The sequence below is a fragment of the Mauremys mutica genome, chromosome 20, assembly GCF_020497125.1.
Source record: "Mauremys mutica isolate MM-2020 ecotype Southern chromosome 20, ASM2049712v1, whole genome shotgun sequence".
NCBI classification, from domain to species: domain Eukaryota; kingdom Metazoa; phylum Chordata; order Testudines; family Geoemydidae; genus Mauremys; species Mauremys mutica.
This window is the reverse complement of record NC_059091.1, coordinates 16,749,094-16,773,465: the sequence shown is the minus strand read 5'-3', so window position 1 is coordinate 16,773,465 and position 24,372 is coordinate 16,749,094. Positions and strand designations below refer to the sequence as shown.

At 63.7% G+C, this 24,372-nt stretch overlaps 1 protein-coding gene across 1 annotated transcript in view; it reads right to left on the bottom strand.

Moving 5' to 3' along the window:
- Positions 1-21,912, bottom strand: part of NOTCH3 (notch receptor 3) — a 49,032-nt gene extending 27,120 nt beyond the window's left edge. The window contains exons 1-7 of the mRNA XM_044994727.1: positions 21,715-21,912; positions 13,757-13,838; positions 6,585-6,727; positions 5,899-6,234; positions 2,164-2,286; positions 1,129-1,362; positions 109-264 (exon numbers count right to left, since the gene is read on the bottom strand). Coding sequence (XP_044850662.1) covers positions 109-264; positions 1,129-1,362; positions 2,164-2,286; positions 5,899-6,234; positions 6,585-6,727; positions 13,757-13,838; positions 21,715-21,799 — 1,159 coding nt within the window. The 5' untranslated portion in view covers positions 21,800-21,912. The remainder of the gene's footprint in view (positions 1-108; positions 265-1,128; positions 1,363-2,163; positions 2,287-5,898; positions 6,235-6,584; positions 6,728-13,756; positions 13,839-21,714) is intronic.
- Between the last annotated feature and the right edge of the window lie 2,460 nt (positions 21,913-24,372).

Sequence of the window (24,372 nt, the reverse complement as noted above, 5' to 3'; positions counted from 1 at the left end):
GGCCAGGCCCTCCCCGACCCTGGCCCAGCCTCCCACACCCCCACCCCATCACTGAGCAAAGGGCCAGGTCCACCCAATTCTGTGCCAAGGCAGTGGGCCCCTCCTCACCAATAGAGCACTCATCCACATCCTGGTCACAGGCCCCCCCAGTGAAGCCTGGGGGGCAGGTGCAGATGGCCCGGCCGTTCACAGGGTTGGTGTCACAGATGGCGTCCTCATGGCAGGGGTTGCTGACGCAGGCATCATCCAGGTGGCACAGGAGACCTGGCAGAGGGAGGGAGTGAGGGGCGTGGGCAGCAGTGGGGCAACCACCCTCCGGAAGCCCAGCTAGCCTGGCCCTCAGAGAGCAGAGTGCCAGCCCCATCCTGGAAGGCTAAGGCAATGCCCCTCATCCCTCCTCCTGACCCGCACACACCAACCCTCCCACCCCGCAGCCAACCCCGGCCTCCTGCACAGACATACACCAACCCCCACACCCCACAGCCAGCCCCAGTCCCCCCCCAACACACACACACACCAACCCCCGGCCCCCAGCCAGCCCCAGTCCCCGCCACACAGACCCATCAACCCTCACCCCCCCCAGCCAGCCCCAGTCCCCCCCCACAGACCCACCAACCCCCCCAGCCAGACCCAGTCCCCCGCACCTGCACAAACACCCACCAACCCCCCCCCCCCAGCCAGCCCCAGTCCCCCCCGCACAAACACCCATCAACACTCCCTGCTGGCTCCAGTTCCCCCCACCCACACAGCCACCCACCAACGCCCTCCAGCCAGCTCCAGTCCTCCCCCATCTGCACTCCCATACTACTGCCCCCACCCCAGCTCCCTACCCCTCATAGCCCTCCTCTCAACTCCTTCCACTCAGCCAGCCTGTCACCCTCACCTCAGGTCTCCCTCCCACCCCCTTCCACTCCTCCTGCCCCCATCTTCTTCCCCCTTCCACTCAGCCACCCCCTGCCCCTTCAGGTCCTTCCTAGCCCTTCCCATCCCCCTGGCCAACCCCTCAGCCCCCCACAGATCGTTGAGGGGGAGTTAGGCATGGGGGGGAAGAATCACAGATCCCGCAGTGAGGGGTGCTTGGAGATCTGAGATTGGGCTGAGTCAGGCCAGACCCCCTTCCCACCTCACCTGTCTTGCCCATGGGGCAGGCGCAGTAGAAGGAGGCCACGCGGTCATGGCAGGTGGCCCCATTGAAGCAGACGGCTGTGGCACAGTCATCAATGTTTTCACTGCAGCTCTCGCCCGTCCAGCCGTTGACGCACACGCAGGTGTGCCCACCATTGGTGTTGAAGCAAGTGCCCCCATTGTGGCAGGCGTTGGGCTGCAGCTGGCACTCATCTACATCCTCTGTGCAGAACTGGCCTGGGGGAGAAGGGAGATGAGCTTGGGCAGGTTAGAGCTAGCGCCCCTAGAGGGGAAAGGCCCCATGTCCCATTGCCCACCCCGAGCTAGCCAGTCCCCTGCCCTGGGGTGGATCAGAGCCAGCACCCCATAAAGGGGAAAGGCCCCATGTCCCATTCACCACCCCGAGCCAGCCAGTCCCCTGCCCTGGGGTGGATCAGAGCCAGCACCCCATAAAGGGGAAAGGCCCCATGTCCCATTCACCACCCCGAGCCAGCCAGTCCCCTGCCCTGGGGTGGATCAGAGCCAGCACCCCATAAAGGGGAAAGGCCCCGTGTCCCATTGCCCACCCCAAGCCAGCCAGTCCCCTGCCCTGAGGGGAGGAATAGCTCAGTGATTTGAGCATTGGCCTGCTAAACCCAGGGTTGTGTGTTCTATCCCTGAGGGGGCCATTTAGGGATCTGGGGCAAAAATCTGTCTGGGGAGTGGTCCTGCTTAGAGCAGGGGGTTGGACTAGATGACTCTGAGGTCCCTTCCAACCCTGAGATTCTATGATAAAGGGGAAAGGGCCTGAGTCCCATTCCCCACCACCTGAGCCAGCCAGACTCCTGCCCTGGGGCTGGATCAGAGCCGGCGCGCCCTAGAAGGGAAGACCCCATGTCACATTCCTCCTGGGGTCCTATGGCAGCCCTGGGCTGCTGGGCACACAGTCCCTGCCCACAGGGTTGGATGTTGGCTCTAAGGCCCATAGTGCTGACTGCACAGATGGTGGCGGGCAACGAGGAGTTAACTCCTGCCGCTGGGCAGGGTGCTGGGTGGTACCTGTCCATTCGGGTGGGCACTGGCAGTTGTAGGTGTTGACCCCATCCACACAGGTGCCTCCATTCAGACACTTGTGGCCTGGGCAGTCATCAATGTTGATCTCACAGTTTTGCCCTTCGAAGCCTGGAGAGAGTGGATGGGGGGAGCGGGAGAGAGAGAGAGAGAACGGCCCAGTCAGAGAGTGTGTGTACACTCAGCCCCGGCCACGAGTGTCTCTTCCCAGCCCCCGCCTGGGGCATCTCCCACCTGCTCCCCGGCCCCAGGCGCCTCCCACCCGCTCCTTGGCCCCAGCCCCAAGCCCCTCCAACCCAGTCTCCAAGAGGCACAGAGCTCAAATCCACCTCCAGCCCAACCTGAGAAGCAGCTGGCCAAAGAGAGAGTCTGTGGCTAAACCTGAAACAGAGCCCAGGCAACTGACTGCCACCCCACCCACCCACCCACCAGCCCCCTCACACTGCTCAGTGTTGGGAATAGAACCCAGGAGTCCTGGCTCCAGTCCCCAGCCCCTTGCTGCAACCCAGCAGACCCCTGGAACAAATGCAGGTCCCAGCAGGGCTGAGCGAGGCAGGCCAGTTTTCCCCGGCTTTGCCCACACAGCGGCTTACAGCAAGAGGAGCAGGGGCTTCTGCAAAGGGTCAGGGAGTAGGGCGAGAGATCACTGCAGACAAGGGAGGGGGGCCAGTCAGGAGTCTGTCGTGGGGCATTTATCAGACAAAGCCCTGAGGGGACAGGGCCCTGGGCCAGGCCCTGCAATGCCCATGCCCACCTGCCCCTGGTTGGCACCCCCAGGGCAATGGGAGATTAAGCAGCTTGGCCTGGAGGGGTCAGAAAAACCCCAGGGTCACAGCAGAGCTGCCTCAGGCATGGCGGGGCCAGATCCCACGTGGGGCCCTCTCCACAGGCCCTAGCAGGGTGTGCTGCCCGCCCCTCTGGCTCCACGCAGCTCTGCTCAGCCTAGGCCACGCTGCAACAGGAACACCCCCATGCACACACAGCACCCCCGAGCCCGCTCCCACGCCCCACGCACACACACAGTGCCCCCAAGCCAGCGTCCCCACCCCACACACACACACACTGCCCCCGAGCAAGCGTCCCCACCCCCCCACACACAGGGCCCCCATGCCCACTCCCCCACCCCACGCACACACACAGTGCCCCCGAGCCAGCGTCCCTACCCCCCACACACACACAGGGCCCCCATGCCCACTCCCCCACCCCACGCACACACACACTGCCCCCAAGCCAGCGTCCCCACCCCACACACACACAGGACCCCCATGCCCGCTCCCCGGCCCCATGCACACACACACTGCCCCCGAGCCAGCGTCCCCACCACACACACGCACACACACACAGGGCCCCCATGCCCGCTCCTGAGCCCCACACACACACACAGTGCCCCCGAGCCAGCGTCCCCACCACACACACACACACAGGGCCCCCATGCCCACTCCCCAGCCCCACACACACACAGTGCCCCCGAGCCTGCTCCCCCGCCCCACACACACACAGTGCCCCCGAGCCTGCTCCCCCGCCCCACACACACACAGGGCCCCCGAGCCTGCTCCCCCGCCCCACACACAGACAGGGCCCCCGAGCCCGCTCCCCCGCCACACATACAAAGGGCCCCCATGCCCGCTCCCCCACCCCATGCACACACAGGACCCCCGAGCCCACTCCCCCGCTCCATGCACATATGGGGCCCCCAAGCCCACTCCCTCGCCCCACACACACACACACACACACAGTGCCCCCAAGCCCGCTCCCCTGCCCCACGCACACACAGTGCCCCCAACCCCGCTCCCCTGCCCCATGCACACACAGTGCCCCCAAGCCAGTTCCCCCGCCCCCACACAGCACCCCCAGAGCCGGCTCCCCCCGCCACGCACACACACAGTGCCCTCAACCCCACTGTCCCCCCACCCCCACACAGTGCCCCCGAGCCCGCTCTCCACCACAAAGCACACACAGCTTCCCAAACCCTGCTCACAAACACACACAGCACCCCCAAAACTCGCTGTCCCCCGCCACAGGCCCCTGAGCCTGCTCCCCCTACATATACAGCTCCCCCAAGCCCACTCCCCTCCACAACAAACAGCACCCCGAGCCCACTGCTGCCCCCACATATACAGCTCCCTCAAGCCCGCTGCTCCCCTCCCCATGCACACACAGCACCCACGAGCCCACTGCTCCCTTCCCCATGCACACACACAGGACCCCCAAGCCCGCTGCTCCCCTCCCCATGCACACACAGCACCCACGAGCCCACTGCTCCCCCAACACACAAACAGCGCCCCCAAGCCCGATCCCCACCTACGCGCACACAGCGCCCCTGTTCCCGCTCCCCCCCACGCACACACAGCGCCCCTGCTCCGCACCCATGCACACACAGCGCCTAAGCTCCCGCTCCCCCCACCCCCCCCACACACACACAGCGCCCCTGCTCCGCACCCACAGAGCCCCTGGAGCCTGCTCCCTCACACACACACAGTGCCCCTGATCCCGCTGCCCCCCCCCACACACACACAGCACTCCCAAGCCCACTGCCCCCCCCAGGCACACACAGCGCCCTCGAGCCCACTCCCCGCCACACGCACACATCGCCCCTGAGCTCTCTGCTCCCTGGCACACAGAGCCAGCTCCCGCTACGCACACACAGCGCCACCAAGCCCACTTGCCCCCCCAATGAACAGAGCTCCCCAAACCCCACTCCCCCTCCAACACCCCCAAAGCTCGCAGCCTCCCATGCATACCTAACACCCCCAAGCCTGCTTCCCCCCACACACAGTGCCCCCTTACACACACACCATGCACACACAGCGCCCTCGGAGCCCGCTCCCCCCAAATGCGCACAGAGCGCCACCGGACTCGCTGCCGTTCCCATGCACACACAGTGCCCTCGGAGCCTGCTCCCCCCCCCCACACACACACACAGTGCCATCAAGCCTGCTCCCCCTGATGCACACACAGCGCCCACGAGCCCGCTGTACCTCCCCATGTGCACACACAGCACCCCCACACCCACTCCCCCAGCACACACAGCACCCTCTGAGCCTGCTCTCCCTCAAACTCACAGCGGCCTCGCAGCCTGCTCCCCCCCGACACACACACACAGCTGCATCAGAGCCACTTCACCTCCCACACGGACCACAGGGCCTGGTCCCCCCCCCACACACAGGGTCCCCCAGACCATACCCCTCCTTCTCTGTGTTCCCAGGGCCAGGCCAGCTGGCAGAGGGTGCAGGATTTGGCAGGAGCAGAGCTGCAGCTTAGATGAGAATGAGCCATTACTTGAGGGGAGGGGGCTGAAGGGACTAATGGGGAGAAAGAAATGGTCAGCTTGAGGTGGGGAGGGAGCCAAAGAGGGCTCTTGGGAGCAGGGGAGGGGATAGCCCAAGGTTGGGAGGGACAGTGCCCCCCCTCCCCCACAAGCTCCGGCCATGCTGCTCTCCCGGACGCTCCTTGGGATTGTTTCCTTCCTGGCCAGGGTCCAAGATCCCCCGGCGCCATTTACAGCTTCCGATGAGCTTCCTGCAGCGCGGCCCAGAGCCGCCAGCCCCGTGGGCACACACACCAGGGCAGGGGGAGAGACACACCCCCAACAACCCCTGCCCCCAGGGCTAAGGGAGGGGACAGCATCCCCCCAAACAGGTTCCTCCAGCACTGTCCCGGCCAGGACCCCACACACCAACCCCTGCTGCTCCCAAATGCTGCCCCTCACCCCGGGCCCCTCACCCGGTAGACAGGCACACTCGTAGCTCAGCTCCCCGGTCTGGCGACACGTGCCCCCATTGAGGCACTGCGAGGGCGCACAGGGTGTGTAGACGCTCTCGCACAGCTGCCCCGTGAAGCCAGCTGGGCATTGGCAGCGGAAGGAGCCTGGCGTGTTGAAGCAGGTGCCCCCATGGCGGCAGACGCCCGGTGCCCGGCACTCGTCCACGTCCGTGCGGCAGTTGCGGCCCTGGTAGCCTGGCGGGCAGGTGCAGTTGTAGCGGCTGTTCCAGTTGGTGCAGCGGGCCCCATTGGCACAGGGGTTGTTGGCGCAGGCATCACCCAGGGAGCAGTCCTGACCTGGGGAGGATGTCTGTGAGCGGGACCTGGTTGGGCATGAGGACAGCCCAGAGAGCCCTTCCCCCTAGGCCCAGCAGGTCCCTGCCCCAGGGCCAAGGTGTGCCCAGCCCTCCTCCCGCGCCAGCCTTATTCAGTCAGGTTCCATTCCCCTCCCCCAGCTGGGCTGAGGGTCCCTCCCCATATCCCACAGCCCCCCCATGGCCATCCCCCATCTCCCCTAGGCCTGCGTGGCATCGGTTCTCCCCGGGCCTGGTCAGATCCTGGCTCCGCCTCCAACCAGGCCAAGCTGGGTCCCACCCCCTCCCCAGCCTCCCCTAGAGCAGCATGCCCCCCGCCCACATGACCCTCACCTCGGAAGCCTTTGGGACAGGTGCACTGGTACTGCACGGTGCCATCCTTGAGGGAGCTCTCACACACGCCCCCATTGGCACAGGGCGACTGGTGGCAGGGGTCCTGGAACTGGCAACGCTCGCCAATCAGCCCGGGCTGGCACCTGCAGAGAGGGGGCACAGACTGGCGTGAGTCCCTCCCTCAGGGGGAGGAATGGGACTACGGGCAAGCGCCCGGAACAAGTGCAGGAAGGACACATGCCCACCACCACTGCATCTGGGTGCCTTATACATCACTTCACTGGCAGTGAAGTTCCTAGGGGCAGCATCATGGAGTCTCCGGCTGGTCTGCCTTTCCAGGGCAGGGTGGGAGGTTAGAGTCCATCAATTTCCTCTGCTTTTATTGGTTGCCAGGGGCTCCTGGGGGGGTGGGGGATGTCTCTGGCCCATCCCATCCCCCCACTGTGCTCTGCGGGCGGGCACCCAGACCTGCACTCAGCACCCAACCATAGGCCCCTATGCCACAACACATCAGCCACCTCCATCCCTGCAGCTCCATCAAGCTGCCCCCAGGGTAGCCCGGCCCTCATGCAGTTGGTGCTGGTCCTGGGGGCTGCCCCAGATCTCAGGTTATTCCCTCCAACAGACATTGCTTGGCTGCTCTGCTCCAAACACCCTCTACCCTGTGCTGCCCATTTGCCCTGTGGGCTCAGCTCCCTCTGCAGGGCCTCAACTGGCACCAGCTTAGACTCATCATTGTGCCAGCTGCTCACTTTGCCCCTCCTTGTTCCCCCAGCCCTTGCCAGATCTCCACTGAAGCCTTTAACCCCCCTCTCTGCTCCCCACAGGGGGAGCCTCCCAGCCTTGGCGTACAGCCTTGGCCAGGGGAGAAGGGGCTGCTGAGTCTGACTTTTCTTCCTGCCCCTGAGGGCTGGGCTCGGCCTCAGGGTACAGCTCTAAGCATGGGGGAAGCTGTGCCAATGCAAAGGGTCTCCCCACTGTGTAGCCATCCCTGCCCAGGGAAGGAGACGAGCTACACCAGTACAGGGCACCTTTATAGCAGCAGAGCGACCCCCTCACATGAAGCTGTATTGGTAACCTCCGACTGGCATCACCCCCACTCCCTACAAACTGTGCAGAGCAGGCGTAAGCCAATTCAGGACCGACTCCCTGGGCCCCCTGCACCCTGTCATTTCTCAGAGCCCACCTGCTGCTGCACCTCTTAGCACCTGGCCGACCACAGACCCTGCTCTGACCCAGGGACCCCACTGCCTAGAGCTCGTCGCAGGGGCGGCCCCAGGACCCCACTGCCTAGAGCTTGTCACAGGGGCGGCCCCAGGACCCCGCTCTGACCCCGGGACCCCACTGCCTAGAGCTCGTTGCAGGGGCACCCACTCCCAGTGGAACCTGGCCCAGCCAGCAGGTCTGCACCTCTCTCGGGGGAGAGCCTGGTGAGGGGTTCTCTGCCCTGCCCCCCACAGCTTCACCTCCTCGGGGCGCATGCAGAAGGAGTAGGGTACAGAGTCCCTCCTGCCCCCCACAAACCCCCTGTCACGCAGGGGCCCTGAACTCTGCCCCCGAGGGCCACGTCCTATGGGACTGAGCCAGGGCAGACCCAGCCCCCCAGCGAGTGGGGCCCAGCTCACAGGTCTCTAGCTAGCCAAGCTGGAGCAGTGCATGCTGGGAGCTCTGCAATAGGGAGGCGACAGGAGGGGCTGACCTGGGCTCTGCATGCACCACAGGGCTGGGTCCAAGACCCACGGTGTGCAGGGGCTGAAGGGTGGAGGAGGGGAGGGCAGCCAAGCCTACTGGGCTGAGCCAGGCCGGACAGGACCATCCTGCCTCCCCAGCCCCAGTTCTGGGCTTGCTCCTGACGACAGCTCAGGGTCCAGGATGAAGCCAGTGCTGGGCAGCACCTGGGTGCCCCCCGTCAGGCTGGGCCGGCTCCAGAGGCTGCGCCACAGCCTGGGTACTGGGGCACAGATTATACCCCCAATCTGCTCCCGTCTCTGGCTCAGCGGCAGCCCCGGCCAACCCCCACCCCCGCCTGCCGTTACCAGGGCAACGCAGAACGCCTGTTTACTCTGCTGTCCAGGACCTGCAAACCAGGCCCTCAATTCCAGGGGGGTGGGGGGAGATCCTGCAGCAGAAACAGGGGGGCGCTCAGTTCACCCCACAGCAGCCTGGGGGCTCCCAGCCTGCTCTATACAGCACCCCCTGCTGGGAGAGACTGGGACTGGAGGAGCTCCAGCGCCCCCTACAGGCAGGTACCACGGGACAGCAGGGACTCTGCCCAGGCCTGGAATTACACCAGCTCCCCCCTTCCCGGGGACCCAAGCCCTACCCCACAGAGCTGGGGGCTTGGTCCAACAAGGAAAGACAAGAGGGCAGTGCGGTGCTAGAGCACACATGGTGCTGGGGGCACAGACGGGGCGGAGGAGAGGGATGGTGAGGAGATAGACAGCGCAGACCAGACCCACAGGCCCATCCAGCCTTGTAGCCCTTCTCTCCTGCCCCACTGGACCAGATGGGAGCCATGGGACCATCTAGACCATAACCCCCCTGCACCAGGCTCAGACCCACTGACCAATACTGCCTGTAGGAACTCCACCCCCTCCCCATCCCCTGGTGTGCTGGTCCCTGCCTGACTCTTGTGCCCTGGAGCCTGCAAATGGTTACGCCTGCCTCAGCAACAACCATGGCAAATGCCACCGACCAGACCAGGCCACAGCCCCTTAAGCAGTGACATGGGCAGCTCCACTGGCCCCAGTACGGACCAGGAATGCCCTGCGGACCCCCCACCCCATCCTCACTCCATTTTGGGCTCCATCCAGCAGCACTTGGTGAGATGCCAACTCCCCTCTCCCTGCATGTGTGTGTGGGGGGGGGCACCCTGAGTGCAGGGCTGGGGTTGGCAGAGCTTCCCACCACATCCATCCACCCACTCAACCCCTGGAAAGGGAAAGGGGACAGGCATCCCTGTGGCAGGAAGCAGAAGGGGAGCAGGGCCCTGTATCCCAGCACCAGGCAGCGCCCTCCCCTGCAGGCAGAGCCACGCTCCCACGCTGGGAAGCAGCCCCCTTCCCAGCCCCTTGGCAGTGCTCCTGCCTGCTCATGTCTGGGGAGTGGAGCCGGCATCCAGCCTGCTCTGTGGGGCGGTGACTCAGCGGCTCCACTGCCACATCACCCCATGAGTCACCCCGGCGGCTGCCTCAGGCACCCACTCCTGGAGGGACGCCCCTGGGCACGAGATCGCATGGGGGCACAACTTCCCCCCATACCTCCCAGCCGCAGGAGGCAGAGCCAGCTTTAGAGGATAGAACCCAGGAGTCCTGACTCCCAGCCCGCCTCCCATTGCTCTGACCAGCAGGCCACACTGCCCATCTGCTCCCAGAATGCCCCTTCACCTGGCAGATGGGGGCTACCCTGGCATGTGCCCCCTCCCATCCCCCAATGGACTCTGCTGCACTCCCTGATCTCACTTCCCTGTTCCAATTCCATCCTCCCACATGCATTCCCCAGCAGCCCCCTCCCCCATCCATCCTCACTCCCCCCACCCCATCTCCCATCAGCCCCTGCTCCAATCCTGTCCCCCACCTCCCCAACTCCCACGCTCATTTGGTGCCCCCTCCTGCAGTGCCTGGGCGGGCACAATCCAGACTAAACTAGTCCCCACTTCTCACCCTGAGGGCACCTGGCAAAGGGACCCAGGTGGCAAACCCAGCTCCAGGCTGGCACAGTAGGGCCCATGGGGCCCACGGGGAGCTGCCCCCCTGTGAGGGGCCCCGCACACTGGTAGGGGAGGGGGAAAGATTTCTGGCACTGGGACGGAGATAAATTTCCCCCCACCAGCCCTCCCTGAGCCGGTTCCAACCCGTTCGACAGGTTCCAGCAGCACCACAGCACCATGCTGAGCCAAATGGCAGGGAGAGCCCCCTGGCCACTCCTCTCTGCCACGCCCATCCTGCCCCCCTAGCTCCCCTCTGTCCCCTGCCCCCTTCCTGCCTGCCCGGCTGCGTCTCTCTGCTCCCTGTCGCTCACGTCCTGTCGCCCTGGCCACCCCTCTCTACACCCTGCCCCCCTTCTGCCCCAGAGCTGCTCCTCTCTGCCCCTGCCCCCCTCTTATCCCCCTCGGCCTTTCCTCTCTGCCCCCCACCCCATGGCCACTCCTCTCTGTCCTCCTGGATGTCCCCTGTGCCGCCCCCCCCGATGCTCCTCTCTGCCCTCCCAGCTGCCCCCTCGTGCCCCCGCACCGTTCCTCTCCGCCTGCCCCCACCCTCTTGGCCACTCCTCTCTGCCCCTCTCCAGTCCCCTGTCGGCTGCTCCTCTATGCCCCCTGCACCCCACCATGCCTCTCCTACCCACCCCTGGCTACTCATTTCTGCCCCCATCTCCAATCATCTCTGCTTCTGCTGTGCCCCTTCCACCCCTCCCCTGACCTTCTCTGCTTTCCACTGCTCCCCTCCCGCCCCTCCCACTCCCTGATGCTGGGGGCACTGTGCCTGTTCTGGCACTGGGCCAGGTCAGCATTCAGCTGGTGCTCCAGTCCCACACTCCAGCCCACGATTTCCAGCGGCCAGGCAGCAAGGCCCCATCCAGATCCTACTCCTGCTCCAGGCCAGGCAGCGCCACAGCCGGTGATTCACCTGTTCGGGGCGGGGCGGCAGGAGGCCCATCCACCTGTCTGGCATTCCAACGCAGGCAGCAAGGAGACGGGAACCTGCCACTGCGAGCTCGGCACCTGCCTGCGCGGCCGCTGTGCCATGGCCTGGCACTAGGGGCAGCGGGGACCGGGTGAGGGCACAGCACAGAACAGAAACTATTCAGCTATTCCTGGCTCACTCAGCAGGAAGTGGTGGGCACAGGGCCACCCAGGCTACCCGTACAGAGCCAGCCGCTGCCCCCACCAGGCGCCAACCACTTCCCCCTGGAACCTACGACCTGGGTGACAGGTCAGAAACGGCTCTGCAGAGAGACTGCCAGGAGCTGCCAAGGCCCCCTGCACCCAGTCTCCAGGGCTCAGCCTCATCCGGTTCCAACTCCCCAGCATCAGGGCCTGAAGCCCTGCCCTGGAGAGAGAATTCCCAGATAATCAGCCTGCCTTGCCCCACTGGCAGCCTCCACCACCAGAGCTCGCACTGCAGAGTCAGATGCAGGAAGAAAATGGAAGTGATTCACAGAGAAAGTCATTACTGGGCTCAGAGACGGCAGGGTCTAGTGGTTAGAGCAGGGGCACTAGGAGTCAGGATTCCTGGGTTCTATCCCCAGCTCTGCTCCCGTGAAGCAGGGTGATGACACTCACTGAAGCACCCCATGCTAGTCAGCCCCAGTCCCTTGCAGCTGGCTCGCCAGGGCTCTGCAAACCTGTCGGGTGACACAGCACGGCAGAAGTGGCAATCTCCATTCCAAACCCATCTCCCATCCACACTGACCGAACGGGTCCAGGCACGGCAGGAGCTGCCATGGTCCAATGCCGCCTCTCCTTTGTTCCCAACCCCCTCCCCACCAGCAGCTGGAGTTCCTGGGTCCCCCCACATGGCCTTTATAGCATCCCCACCAGGGAAAGCATCTGGCCCGTCAGCCCCTTCCGGTGGTCCAGCCAGGGCCAGGGAGACAAACGGCCTCCCTTTGGGTGCTCCCGCACACAGGGCTGAGAACCAGAAAACTCAGCACACTCCTTCCTGGCCTCTCCCATGCGGGCCAGCTGCTCCAATGGGGGCTGGGGAAGGGGGTCAGCCCAGTCACCCTAGCCTGATGGGGTCAGCTCAGCTCCGGACACAGCCTGGGTCTCACATGTGCCCCCCCCCCCTCCTCCGCAGATCAGCAGCTGCTTCCTTTCCAAGCGCTGTCTACAGTCGCTGGGATCAAATGACTCCAGGGCCCCCTCCTGAAGAGGCCCCCTGTCTGGGAGACTCTAGGAAGGAGGCCGGGCAGAAGGAGCTCCCCCCCACACCCCGCCAGGAAGTGGGGAGCTGCAGGGCAGCCAGCACACTGCTAACACTGCTCTGCAATCTGGGATTGCAACAGCCACCCCAGGGAGGAAACAAGGGTCGGGGGGGCAGATCTCGGCCCTTTTGCCAGTAGGAGTGGGCAGGGGAGAGGGCCAGAGGATGTGAGCCCCAGGGTGTCAGTTCTCTGCCCAGGGAGCCCCAAAGAAAACATCCAGGCACTTTGTCACTCTGCCCCTAGCCTTCCCACAAGCACAAGATTCACCTCTTCTGCAGCCGCCCTCCCAGCTCATCTGACCCCAGCAGGAAGCCCTTTCTCCTGACCCCCTGCATCAACAAGCATCACCCCATGTTCCCCTCCCCAGCGCGGGGCCTGGGGGACAGGAGGGGTCGCACCCAACAGCCAGGCCTCCAGAGTCAGAGTGAGTCGCCCACTGCCTGGCTGCTGACATTCCTCATTCCACATGGAAACAGATCCACCCCATCCCCCACACTCTTATAACCCCTTCACCCTGCCCCAAGCATCCCCCACTCCCATCAGCTCAGGGCAACCCCTAGCCCCTCCCACATGCTCACAGCCCCGGCAGGGTGTGACTCCCCTCCCTTGGCCTGGCGAGGGTCCCTTCTGCTGCATCCCTTCCCAGGGGCCACGAGGCGCAAGCAAGAGGCTACCTCACAGTAAGTGGCTGCTCCCCACATCCCCCAGCCCTGACCCTCTGCCCTGCCGGAGTTTCCTACCCCCAGGCAGCTCTGCCAGCTCCACCAAGCAGAGCAGCGACTGGGGCTTGGTGCCATGACACCCCTCCCCCCACCCTGCTGGCTGGCACCCCCCAATCACCACCGGCTCCTTGGGGCAGGGCCATGCCAGGCATGGTGACGGGGCTATGCAGGCCCCCAGCCAAGGACATACATCAGGTGAGGCGCAGCAAGATGGGGGCAGGGGCAGAGCCAGGAACAAAACCCAGCGCTCCAGAACCTGGCCTGGGCCAGCTGAACCACTGGGCCAGGCTGCCCTTACTCCTTATGGCCGCGCTGCCGGGAACCACCCTCCCTCCTGCTAACTCAGTCCCAGGCCTCTGGTTCCTGCTGGTTCAGACCTGCCCATCCCCTCACCCCAGGGAGAAAGGGTGGGAAAGCCCTCCCCCTCCCCCCGCAGCCTGTGAGCAACACCCCACCACCATGGAGCCCATCTTGCTGGATGGCAGCGGGCACGGATCCCAACCTGCAGGGCAGGGGGTCACTTACACGCAGGCTGCCTTCCCGTTGGAGTAGAGGATGCACTGGCCGCCATTCTCACAGGGCATGGAGCCTTCCAGACACTGCACGGCTGCAGGGAGAGAGCGGGAGAGAGCCCATTAGAGCACAAAGGAGTGGCCCCCTCACCTCCCTGTCCCCATCCCCATGCAGAACTCCCTCGCACCCAGCCCCTCAGTGGGGAGCCCAGCTCAGTCACTGGCCATGCCAGCTGCACCAAGAAAGGGGCATCAGGGCACTGGGATCCAGGGGATTCCTAGCAGCAACCCCTGACAGCAGCTGCTCTTTGCTTCCCTGTCCCCCTGCCCCACCCAGATGGTCCTTGGTCCATCACCCATCTGGCTTAGAGCACACTGTTCAGGCAAGCCCCAGGGAATCATAGAATCTCAGGGTTGGAAGGGACCTCAGGAGGTCATCTAGTCCAACCCCCAACATCAGAGCGCCCCATAAACTGGATGGATGTGGCAGGACCCTGCTCATAACCCCAAGCCCCACCCTGAAATGATCAACAGCAATGCTGCTATCAGGGCTGGGATTTAAACAGCCATCATTAGGCTTCAGAGTCAATGCCGCACTGACATTGGTACTGACGTTGCATGGGGAAAGTTTCATCCCAGCAGCAGCAGGCAAAGGGAAGACACACATACCACAAATCAGGAGGAGGGCAGCTGACAGACAAGTTCCATGTATGACTAGGAAGTTTAACTTGGGGCCCCTACCAATGAGCCAAGGAAAGGTCTGTGTGACTCCACCACCAGCAGCCCCCAGTGCCATCCAGCACGGGGGGCGGGGGCGGGCGGACAGGGGTTTCCAGGGCTCTGGGCACAACCTGCAGGTTCCAGTCAGATGCTAGGGCCTCGCACCATCTGGGACCAAGGGAACAGCAGCCCCCAGAGCTCCTGCTCCCAGAACCTTCTGCCCTGTGGCACATGGTCCCAGGCCACCAGGACCCCACAGGGAGTGCAGGGCCTGTCAGGGCCTCAGAGCAGTCAGTGTCTTCATCAAGTGTCCAGGGACCTGCCCTGCTAATCTCTGCCCCTTCCCAGGCCCCTCATACAGCAGTAGCCTGCCAGCTCGGACCTCGGCTCAGACCCTGCCAAGGAGGCTGGGCCATGCCAGGCAGTACAGGGCTACAGGCAGAACAGAGCCGGGGGCCTCGGCCCCACATGTAGGGGACAGAGCAGCACAGCTGGGAGGGGACTGAGACTGCACCATCCTGGGTGTTACAGCATCTTGAGGCCCGACGACTCTCTGACAAACGAGCCAGGAACCTCCACCCACAGCTCACCCTACAGTCAGCCCAGCCCTCTGCCTCCACCCTGAGTGCGAGGCTCCCACAGCCTGGGGATGGAGGGTCGCTCTGAGGGAGACGGACTCAGACCCCACCCCCACCCAAGCACGGGGACCTGTTGCCCAGGGCAACCCCAGCTCTGCCAAGCCCCACAGGCTCCTGAAGAAGCCTCCCCAGGGACAGTGAGACCCTGTGCCAGGATGACAGTGACCAGCTGCCAGCCCTGGCTGGACCCAATCTAGGGTCGAGGGACCAGTACACCCAGCCCTGTGAGCCCTCTCCCCTTCCAGACCCCTGGGCAGCTCTGCCAGCAGCTGGGCTAGCATGGGGGGGCAAACTAGAGACACCCCACAACCCCCCCATGGGCCAATGCTTGGGCTTCTAATGGGACTCACTGGAAGTGTAGGGTTGGCTGGTCCCAGCCCCCCCAGCTGGATTGGCCCCCTGAATAAATGGGGTTCAGACATCTCTATGCCCCTGGGGCTGCAGCTCCAGGCCCTGTGGAGGAGCCGATCCCAAAAGGAAACCCCAGCAGCAGTTTTCCATGGCTGGGGAGCAGGACGAGGCACAAACCCAACAGCCCCCTCCCCTCCCCCATACAGAGAGAGAGAGGAGGCTGGGCCTGGGCCCCACAGGCCACGTAGGGCTCAGGGGCCTCACTCCTTCCCCCACCAGCCATTTCCTCCAGACCCACTTGGAGCGCGCTGCGTGCCCAGCACACAGATCAGCTCCCAGAGACAATGCCGCCCCCGCCCCTCTCCCCCACTCCAGCCCCCAGAGCCAATACTGCAGTGGAATTTGCTCTGCCGGCCGGCCAGCCGGCCCCCTCCCCACACACGGCTGCAACTGAAGGGGTGGCATCGGGCTTAGACAGCTCCACCACACATACCCTGATCTCTGGGCTCCTTTGCCCTTGGCGCCAACCCCCAGCCCCATGAGGGGCCCTAGGCACAGCAGCTTTGGGGGAGGGGGACGAGATGCTGAGAGACTCATTCTCCTGGGTAGCTGGCGGGGCTGTCCCAGGTGCCAGGAGGCGGCTTGGGCCCCGCATGGAACCCCCCGCCTGTCAAGCACAGATGTGTCTGGGGAGCAGCAAACCAAGTCGTGCCCCCGCACAGTGGAGCGGGGGCCTGTTCCACACTGGGATACGTGCGATGACGGGGTCCCACACCCCCCAATGTGATCCCCAGGGCAGGCCCAGCAGCGGAGGGGGCAGAGTTTTAAGAAGAGCCCTAACTTCTTCCAGCCTAGAGTGAGAAGGGGGGGAGGGATCCCAGAACATTAACCCCTTGAGTGCCAGCTCCAACTCCCCATCTGCAGGGAGGCCTGATGGGAAGTGCAGTGGGGAACCCTCAGCATGCACAGCCCTCCAAAGAGAGCACCGTCAGGAAACTAAGGCATAGAGATAGGAAGAGGACTGCCTAAAGTCACTCAGTGAGTCAGTGCCACAGCTGGGAGAGAACCCAGGAGTCCTGACTGCCAGCCACTCTAATCCACTAGCCCCCACTTCCTTCCCAAAGCCAGGGACAGAACCCAGAAGTCCTAACTACCGACCTCACTCCCCCACTGTAACCTAGTAGCCCCCATTTCCCTCCCAAAGCCAGGGATAGAACCCAGGAGTCCTGACTGCCAGCCCCCTCCCCCCCATTCTAACCCACTAGCGCCCACTTCCCCCACCCCCCAAAAAAAATAAACCCAGCAGCAGTCAAGGCCCCATCACTGCAGAAATTAAAGGACAGTGGAGATAAGAGGCTGTCCGAACGCTGGGGGAGTTCACAAAGGCAGGGTAAGACAGGATGACCCTGGAGGCTCTACTGCCCCGGAGGGCTCTGGGATTCCTGGGGGGTGAGAGTCACAGAACAACCCCCCACACCTCCCCCAAGTCCTGTGTCCAAAGTGGGATATCTTCACACACAGGAACCCCCACCTGTGCTCAGGACACACAGCTGCTGCCAACACAAGCCACCCACCCCCCTCCCCCCCAGCTTCTCACTCCGGCAGCCTGGGGCACAGTCTCCCATCAGCCCCTGCAGGCAAGGTGCTGCGAGCAGTGAGGGGCTCAGCACTGAGTCCTGGGAGCTCACAGGCAGTGAGGGAGGCACTGTGCCGACACACACCTGGCCCAGCCCCAGCACCCGTATTCCCCCGCCCCCCACAGCTGAGACAGGGGCAGTGCATGCTGGGACACAGCCCCTCACCCCTCTGCATTAGGGGCTGGCATGCTTTCCTGACAGGTATGCCAGGCAAGGCAGGGCACATACCTATAAAGTCTCCCACCCCGACCCATGCTGCCCAGCAGCCCCAGCGCCCTGGGATCCTGACCACAGGCAGCCTCGCAGGACCACTTAAGCTAGTGCAGTGAGGCAGGGACCCGACAGTCACAGCCAGCCCAGGGACTGCCGGAACTCCCAACTGCCTGAAACAGCACTTCAGGGGCCAAGCCAGCCCAATGTACATTGTCAAGCAGAACACAGGATCCAGAGCCACCCAGAGAGGAATGGACAAGGGGAAGGTGAGACAGCCAGGACTTCTGGGTTCTATCCTCAGCTTTGCCAATGACTGGGCCAGTCACTTGCCCTCTCGGAGTCATTTCTGCTGGTGCAGAAGTAGCCCCAACCTGCCTCCTCTCTGGCATTTGTGAAGCCTCATGAGAAGCTCAGGGCCCCAGGGTGTTCAGTCAGGGATCCCATTGCTGTAACTCCCCCACTCCCCAGGGCAGGGGAAGGACTGCTCCTGCCAGCCAAGGACCCACGAATGGACCAGAACTGATCGTCACAGGATAGCGGAGCTGGCTCCCCTGGCCTGGCAGACACAGCCAACTGCCCCTGCCCCAACAGTGCAGCCAATTCAGAGCCAAGTGGTTGGCTTGGGAGAGTCGGGGCCTCTGTGACCCAGCCCAGAGCAGGGGGACCGACTGGTGCACGAGTGGGAGACAAGACCTGTCACTTCCAAGGTGCAGTCCAAGCCCAGTATCCGGACCCCCATCACTGGCCCCATTAGGCACCCTTCGGTGCAACTGGCACCCCCAGCAGGACCCAGGGAGTCTCACCTGCCCCTCACCCTCCCCATGGCAGGGGAAGGGGTCAGTGTTGCTAAAAACCCATGAGTGGAGGGGGGCTCAGGAGACACCACCCACCCCAGGATTCCTGGTCTCCATCCTGGGTGGACGAGCAGGTTCAGGCCCTGATTCTGGGGCACATTTGGATGCTATCCTGGGGAAAGCTCTGCAGTCTACAAGGAAGCAGGGGAGGGGGCTCACTAGCCAGGCAGAGAGCCCCTGAGAACAGGTCCACACTGTCCTGCCAGCTGGGCAGAGACCATGGCCTGCACTGGCTGTGCTGGGGCAGGTGGGCCCCCCAGCCCCACTCCTCCCTGGCCGGTTGGGTCCCTGGGTATCCCTGTTGCTGCAGCCAGCGGCTCTATGGGAGGAGTGTTTACAACCGGATTAGCCAGTGTGATTGTTCAGGCGACTCCAGGGCCCTCTCCAGATTCCACAGCTCTCCAGCTGCCTGGCCGCTTTGTTCACAGGCTAGCAACGCAGTGGGGGGGGAGAAAGGGGCAGACGAGTGAATGGCCCAGCCAGCCGGCCCTCTCATGCATCTGGAGGGGAGGCAGCTGCTGCAGCTCTGAGCGCTCCTGGGTATAGCCAGCGCTGGGGAGGGGCAGGGTCCCACACTGTCTGTGGGTGAATGACAGAGGCCAGTGCCCAGAAGGTGGCCAGCACCACAGAGCCATTGCCTGCCACCCAATTCCCACCCTCACCTCATTCCACAGGGCCCACAGGGCAGCCACCCCCACCAGCCCCTTCACTTAGGGGGCAACATGGGGAGCCTGGCCACGAACCAGCCGGGTCCCACACAAAGCATCGCGCTCCGGGGAGCCCAAGCTGCTGCAGCAGGGCACAGAGAAGCCAGCTTTCTGGGAGCCAGGCTGAGCCAGGCTGCTCTGGAGGAAGGGGGAGGTTAAACAGGGGGTGACTAAAATAAACCAGGGAAAGTTCTAGAAAGAGAGAGACTTTGCAAAGGTAGGAGGACCTCATGCTCAGGATGGGCGGGAGGAGCTAGGCCGTTACCCTCCACAAGACCGCATCCCCAGAACAGGGGACTGGGACAGTCACCCCCCACCTGGGAGCTCATCCTCCAGATGGGAGGACCAGGCTGCTGCCCCGCCCCCCAGGACCTCATCCCTGGAACTGGGGGGGGAGGGGATCAGGCCACTTCCCACCACCCCTGGGAGCTCATCCCCCCAGACAGGAGGACCAGGCTGCCGCATCCCAGGGACTGCATCCCCGGGATGGGGGGGGGGGGGGAACCAGGCCACTCCCCCACACACACCAGGAGGGGGGATAATCCACACCCCCATAACCTAATTTCCGCTACTACTGCCCAAGACAAGAATTTACCCAGAAGAGACCTGAGCTGAGCCCAAGGCCTCCCAGCCCTTGCCCAGCCCCCAAGCAGTTGGAGCTGCAAAGGCTTCTGCCTCACTCACTGTGACAGCAGCTAGAGATGCCTTTCCCTAGTGAGGACACTGTCTGGGTGCGTCTGGAGGCCAGTTCCTGGCTCCAGGACAGAGACCTCCAAGTTCCTGCAAGGAGGGGTTGGCACCAGCAGTCTGTGCGGGAGCAGAGTGGCCAGACCCCTGTCTAGCCATGGGGCCACGCGCTGCTCAGGAACGAACAGCACGGCGGGACTCCCGCAATGCAGCGAGTTGCTCAACAAGAACAATGCTGGTCTATGTCCAGCCAGGCAGCAAGGGGGGTGGAGGGGGTTATACTTCAGGGTATCAGGGGAGCGATAGCTCAGTGGTTTGAGGATTGGCCTGCTAAACCCAGGGTTGTGAGTTCAATCCTTGAGGAGGCCACTTAGGGATCTGGGGCAAAAATTGGTCCTGCTAGTGAAGGCAGGGGGCTGGACTAGATGACCTTTCAAGGTCCCTTCCAGTTCTAGGAGATTGGTATATCTCCAATTATTTATTATTTATTTTTATCCACAACCTACAGCAGCAGCAGCCATCCCACAGACCCTGGGCCCATCCACATGTGTCCCCATGCGCTGGCTGGGAGCGCAGGCAGCAGGTTGGCCTCCCCGAGCCGCACAAACCAGTCCAGCAGCTTCATGGGCGAGTGAAACCCACGCTGAATAATAACCCTGCGCTGTATTTACCTTTCACAGCAGTTCTCTCATCGCTGGCACATTGCTGTGCACTGGCAAGTCGGTGCAGGACACGCAATTAAATCATCTTATCTCCCAGATGCATCACCTCAAGTCCCAGCTCACACTCACTGGGGGGTGGGGGGCCGCTGGCTGACCAGCTGGGCTCCCAGGGCTCTTGCTGAGTTTGCCACTTGCCCAGCAGAGCCAGGGGAGGCCAGGTCCCAGCAGGCCCAATGCGGAGCTGGGTAATCGTTTTGAAGTTCTCTCCCAGCCTCCCCAGTGCTTCTTAGCCAGCGGGTGCCCTGCCCCAATGCCCCAGCTCTGTGAAGAAGCGGGGGAGCCCAGCCAGGGGAAGGGCTGGGAGCGCCCCAGGATGGCGCCTCAGATTTACTTTCCAACACAAAAAGTTTGAGTATCCGGGGCTGGGAAGAGACGGAGTCAAAACAGCTGCTGGAGCATCTGTGCAGGACATCAGCCCCCCCACAATTCCACACACTGAACCGCAACAAAAATGCCATCAAATGTGAGCCAGCGCCCCCCGGAAGCCGGTTCATGGCAATCCCAGCTAAACCCCTGGGTCCCTGCTCCCCCCACTGTACAGCCCCCACCACAAGGCAATGGGACCCCCCCACGCTCTGCGCCTGGCTCGTGCGGACTTCATGGGCAGGAGGCCGCGACCGCAGAGAGGGGGAAGGGCGGCAAGGGGGAAGCCGGATCCGCGCTCCAGCTCCAGGTTCCCCCACGCTCCCAGGCTGGCTGGCGCAGGCTGCGAGGAAAGTTTACTTCTAGTCAATAGTGAAAGAAGAGGAGCGCAGGATTGTTCCCCGCAGCCTCAAATCAGTGCCTGCGAACTCCCAGCCCAAGCCCAGCCCAGCCGCGGGGCAGGGGCCGCGCAGCCCCCTCCCCCAAGCGGGGATTATACAATGATTAAGTATTTTCTTTGTGCTCTGACACAGGGCCGGCCCCCTCCCCCCAGCGCAGACAGGGGAGGGGGCTCAGGCAGGGGGGGGAGCGCACAAGAGACGCGTTACAAGTGGTTCCCAAGTTGGACGGAGCCGCCCCCGTCCTGAGCCCCCCATTCAGCCGCTGATCCCTGCCGGGGGAGCCCGCATCATTGGGGCGCGCGGCGGATTCCTGGCTTTGAAACCCACCCCACCCCCCGCGCAAAAAAAAAAAAAAAGGAAAAAAAAAACTTTTGCAAAGTTTGTAAAGAGAAAGTGAAGGACCAGATCACGTCGCCCCCCTTCCCGACGCCACCAGACGCCCCCCCCGAACGCCAACCTGGGGTCCCCAAAATCGCCAGGACCCCCAAACACCGAGAGGACCCCTCAACAACGGGGTCCCCGAAACTGCCCCAACACCGAGTTGAGCAATAAGAGATCGCCGGGGGCGGGAGTCCCCCGGCACTCGCAGCTGCCGCGATCCCCCCTCCAGCTCTCCAGACCACAACTCCCACAGCCGGCGCGCCCCGCGCACGGGATCCCCCGCCCCTGCCCCCTTACCTGCTCCGGCTCCCAGCTGCGCCAGCAGCGCGATGCCCAGGAGGCTGCCGCCCAGCAGCGCCCGGGACCCGGCCCCCGAGCCCATCCCGCCGCTCCGCTTGCGATCCCGAACCCGGACCCCGCTCCTTCGCCGTCCCCGCCCTAGAGATCCATGGCGGGGCCGAGAGCCCCGCGCCCCAGAGCCAGACACCAGTGCAGCCAGGCTGCCTCCCTCCCTCCCGGACCCTGGGAAACTTCCCCCGCCAGCAGCGACTCGAGTCCTGGCCCGGCCGCCCCTCCTCTGCGCGGGGCGGGGCCCGGCCTCCTCCTCCCCGGGCTCCCACGCTCCTTCCCTCCCCTCCCTCCTGCCCAGCCCGCTCCCGGTCAGGCCCAGCTCCGCGTTGCAGCCAGCGACCCCTGCCCGAGCTGGCGCCGGCAGGTGGCGGGGGACTGACCGGGCTCCCTCGCTGCAGGCGCGGGGAGAAGGGAGCACTGCGGCGCTCAGTGGGGCTCGAGCTCCGGGGGACAGATGACGATGGAGGGAGCGGGGTGCAATGGGGGGGCTCTGCTGGGAGATCTCTGAGCGACCGGATAAAGGTTCCCCAGGGGAGAGGGGGGGTCCAAACCTGACCCCCACCCAGCAGGGTGGGGGAGGGGGCACAAGCAGCGGTGTGTTCTGGGGTCAGGGATGTGCTGGCTCAGACCCCATACCCTCGGCCTTTCCCACAGAGTCATGAAACCTCCCTCCAACATGACCAAAAAAGCGGTTGTTTTTTATGAGCATCCAAGTCCCCAAGGAGGGGAAAGTTTCCATCGCTGGCTGGCTGTGGCGAGGGGCGGCCCCTCATCCACCCCCGCTTCCTTCCGGCGACTCCAACCCAAGGCGACTGGTGGGGTCCGCACACTGGGGCAGCTGTAGCCCTGGCAGGATCCCCGCTGCTTTGTTAGTATTTGGGGGAGCCAGGCAGACTTGGGGATGGAACAAAGCAGACCCTGGATGAACTGACTGAGTCCCAGCTGGAACAGAACCAGCCAGGGGGACTGGAGAGAGACGATGGGGGGCTTGTTAGCATCTCGGCGGTTCTGCTACTTGGCCCCATCTGCTCAAGGGCTGGAGAGAGCCACTTGCCCCTCCTCAGTGCAGAGCCCCCCCTTGCGCCATCACCAGCTGGAGTTGGGCCCTGCTGAGCCCACACTGGTAACATTGCCAGCCCAGAGCCTTCGGCCTCATGCTGCCCTGGCAGGATGGAGCTTTCCTGGAAAGTTCAAGGCAATTCAGAGAAGACAGCTGGGCTCCAGGAGAGTCCAAGGCAGCTCAGCCCAGACTTCTCTGCCAGGCTCCAGAAGGCCAGGTGTCATTGCAGGAGGCAAATTGTGGGGGTGAAGGCAGTTTGACTTCTACTTGAGGAAGAGGACCTGAAGGGACCAAGGGGTATGGGATATGGGGCAGAGCTAAGGAGCTGTGGGGTTCTTTTAAGGGGTGCTGAGCACTCTGAAAATCAGGCCCTGAAGATTCATCTACAGCTGGGTGAGCGTGTGCACCCTGACCCCCTGGGTCTGGCTGCCACAGCCACGCCAAGGCTCATGTGCAACCTCCCTGGGCAATCACATACCGGGAAGCTCCGTCCTGTCTGACTAGGGCAACCCAGGCAGTAGAAGCCTCTCTGGAGGAATGGGCACAGGGCTGGGGGAGCTCTAATCCCGCTACTAACACTGCACTTTGATAGGGCTTCACAACCAGCTGCGAGCCACAGCCGCCCCCCCCCCCAGCTCTGAGGCAAGAAATACCATCCAGTGGGAGGGAGGGGAAATGACTTGCCCAAGGCCCTTCAACAACTCAGTGGCAGAGCATGAATAGAGCCAGGCCTCCTGCTCCCTGGCACAGCATCCCACCCACCACCCAACCAGAGCCTGCTCCCCAGCTCACTGCTATTCCTACTGGTCGGCATGTGGGACAGACAGACAGCTGCCTGCTCCCAATTCTCAGCCCCTGGCACATGTGAGTGGCCTCCTGAGGAGGGAACAGGGGCTGCCCTGCCCCTCCCCCAAGAGATTGCTCCATCACAAGAGACCATGGCTCTTGATTCTCAGAGGTGCTGGTACTGGTGGGAGTTATTGCTAGCGTGGCCCATATACATGCCCTAGCTGGCAGGGCCGGCTTTAGGCCTATTCCACCAATTCCCCCGAATCAGGCCCCGCACCCAGTGAGAATCCCTTCCCTGGCTAGAGGTGCCTTTTTAATTTTTACTCACCTGATGGCACTTCGGGTCTTCAGCGGCACTTTGGTGGCAGGTCCTTCAGTGCCACTGAAGACCTGGAGCGAGTTAAAGACCCACCGCTGAAGTGCCACCGAAGACTCGGAGCACTGCCTGGTGAGTACAAGCCCCATGTGTTGTTTTACATGTGTGGGGTTTCTTTGAGTTTTTTTAAGTTATCCCTGCTGGGGCCCCGTCAAAACTGTTCAAATTGGGCCCCACACTTCCTAAAGCCGGCCCTGCTAGCTGGGATCGGCCCCGTTGCCCTGCACAGCTGCCGAGGGAGAGACAGTCCCTGCCCCACAGAGCTCACAGGCTGAGCAGACACAGGCTGGGAGAGCAAACAGGCCAGAGAGGGGAGGTGACCTGCTCAAGGTGACCCAGCAGGGCTGCAGCACAGCTGGAAACAGAACCTAGGTCTGCT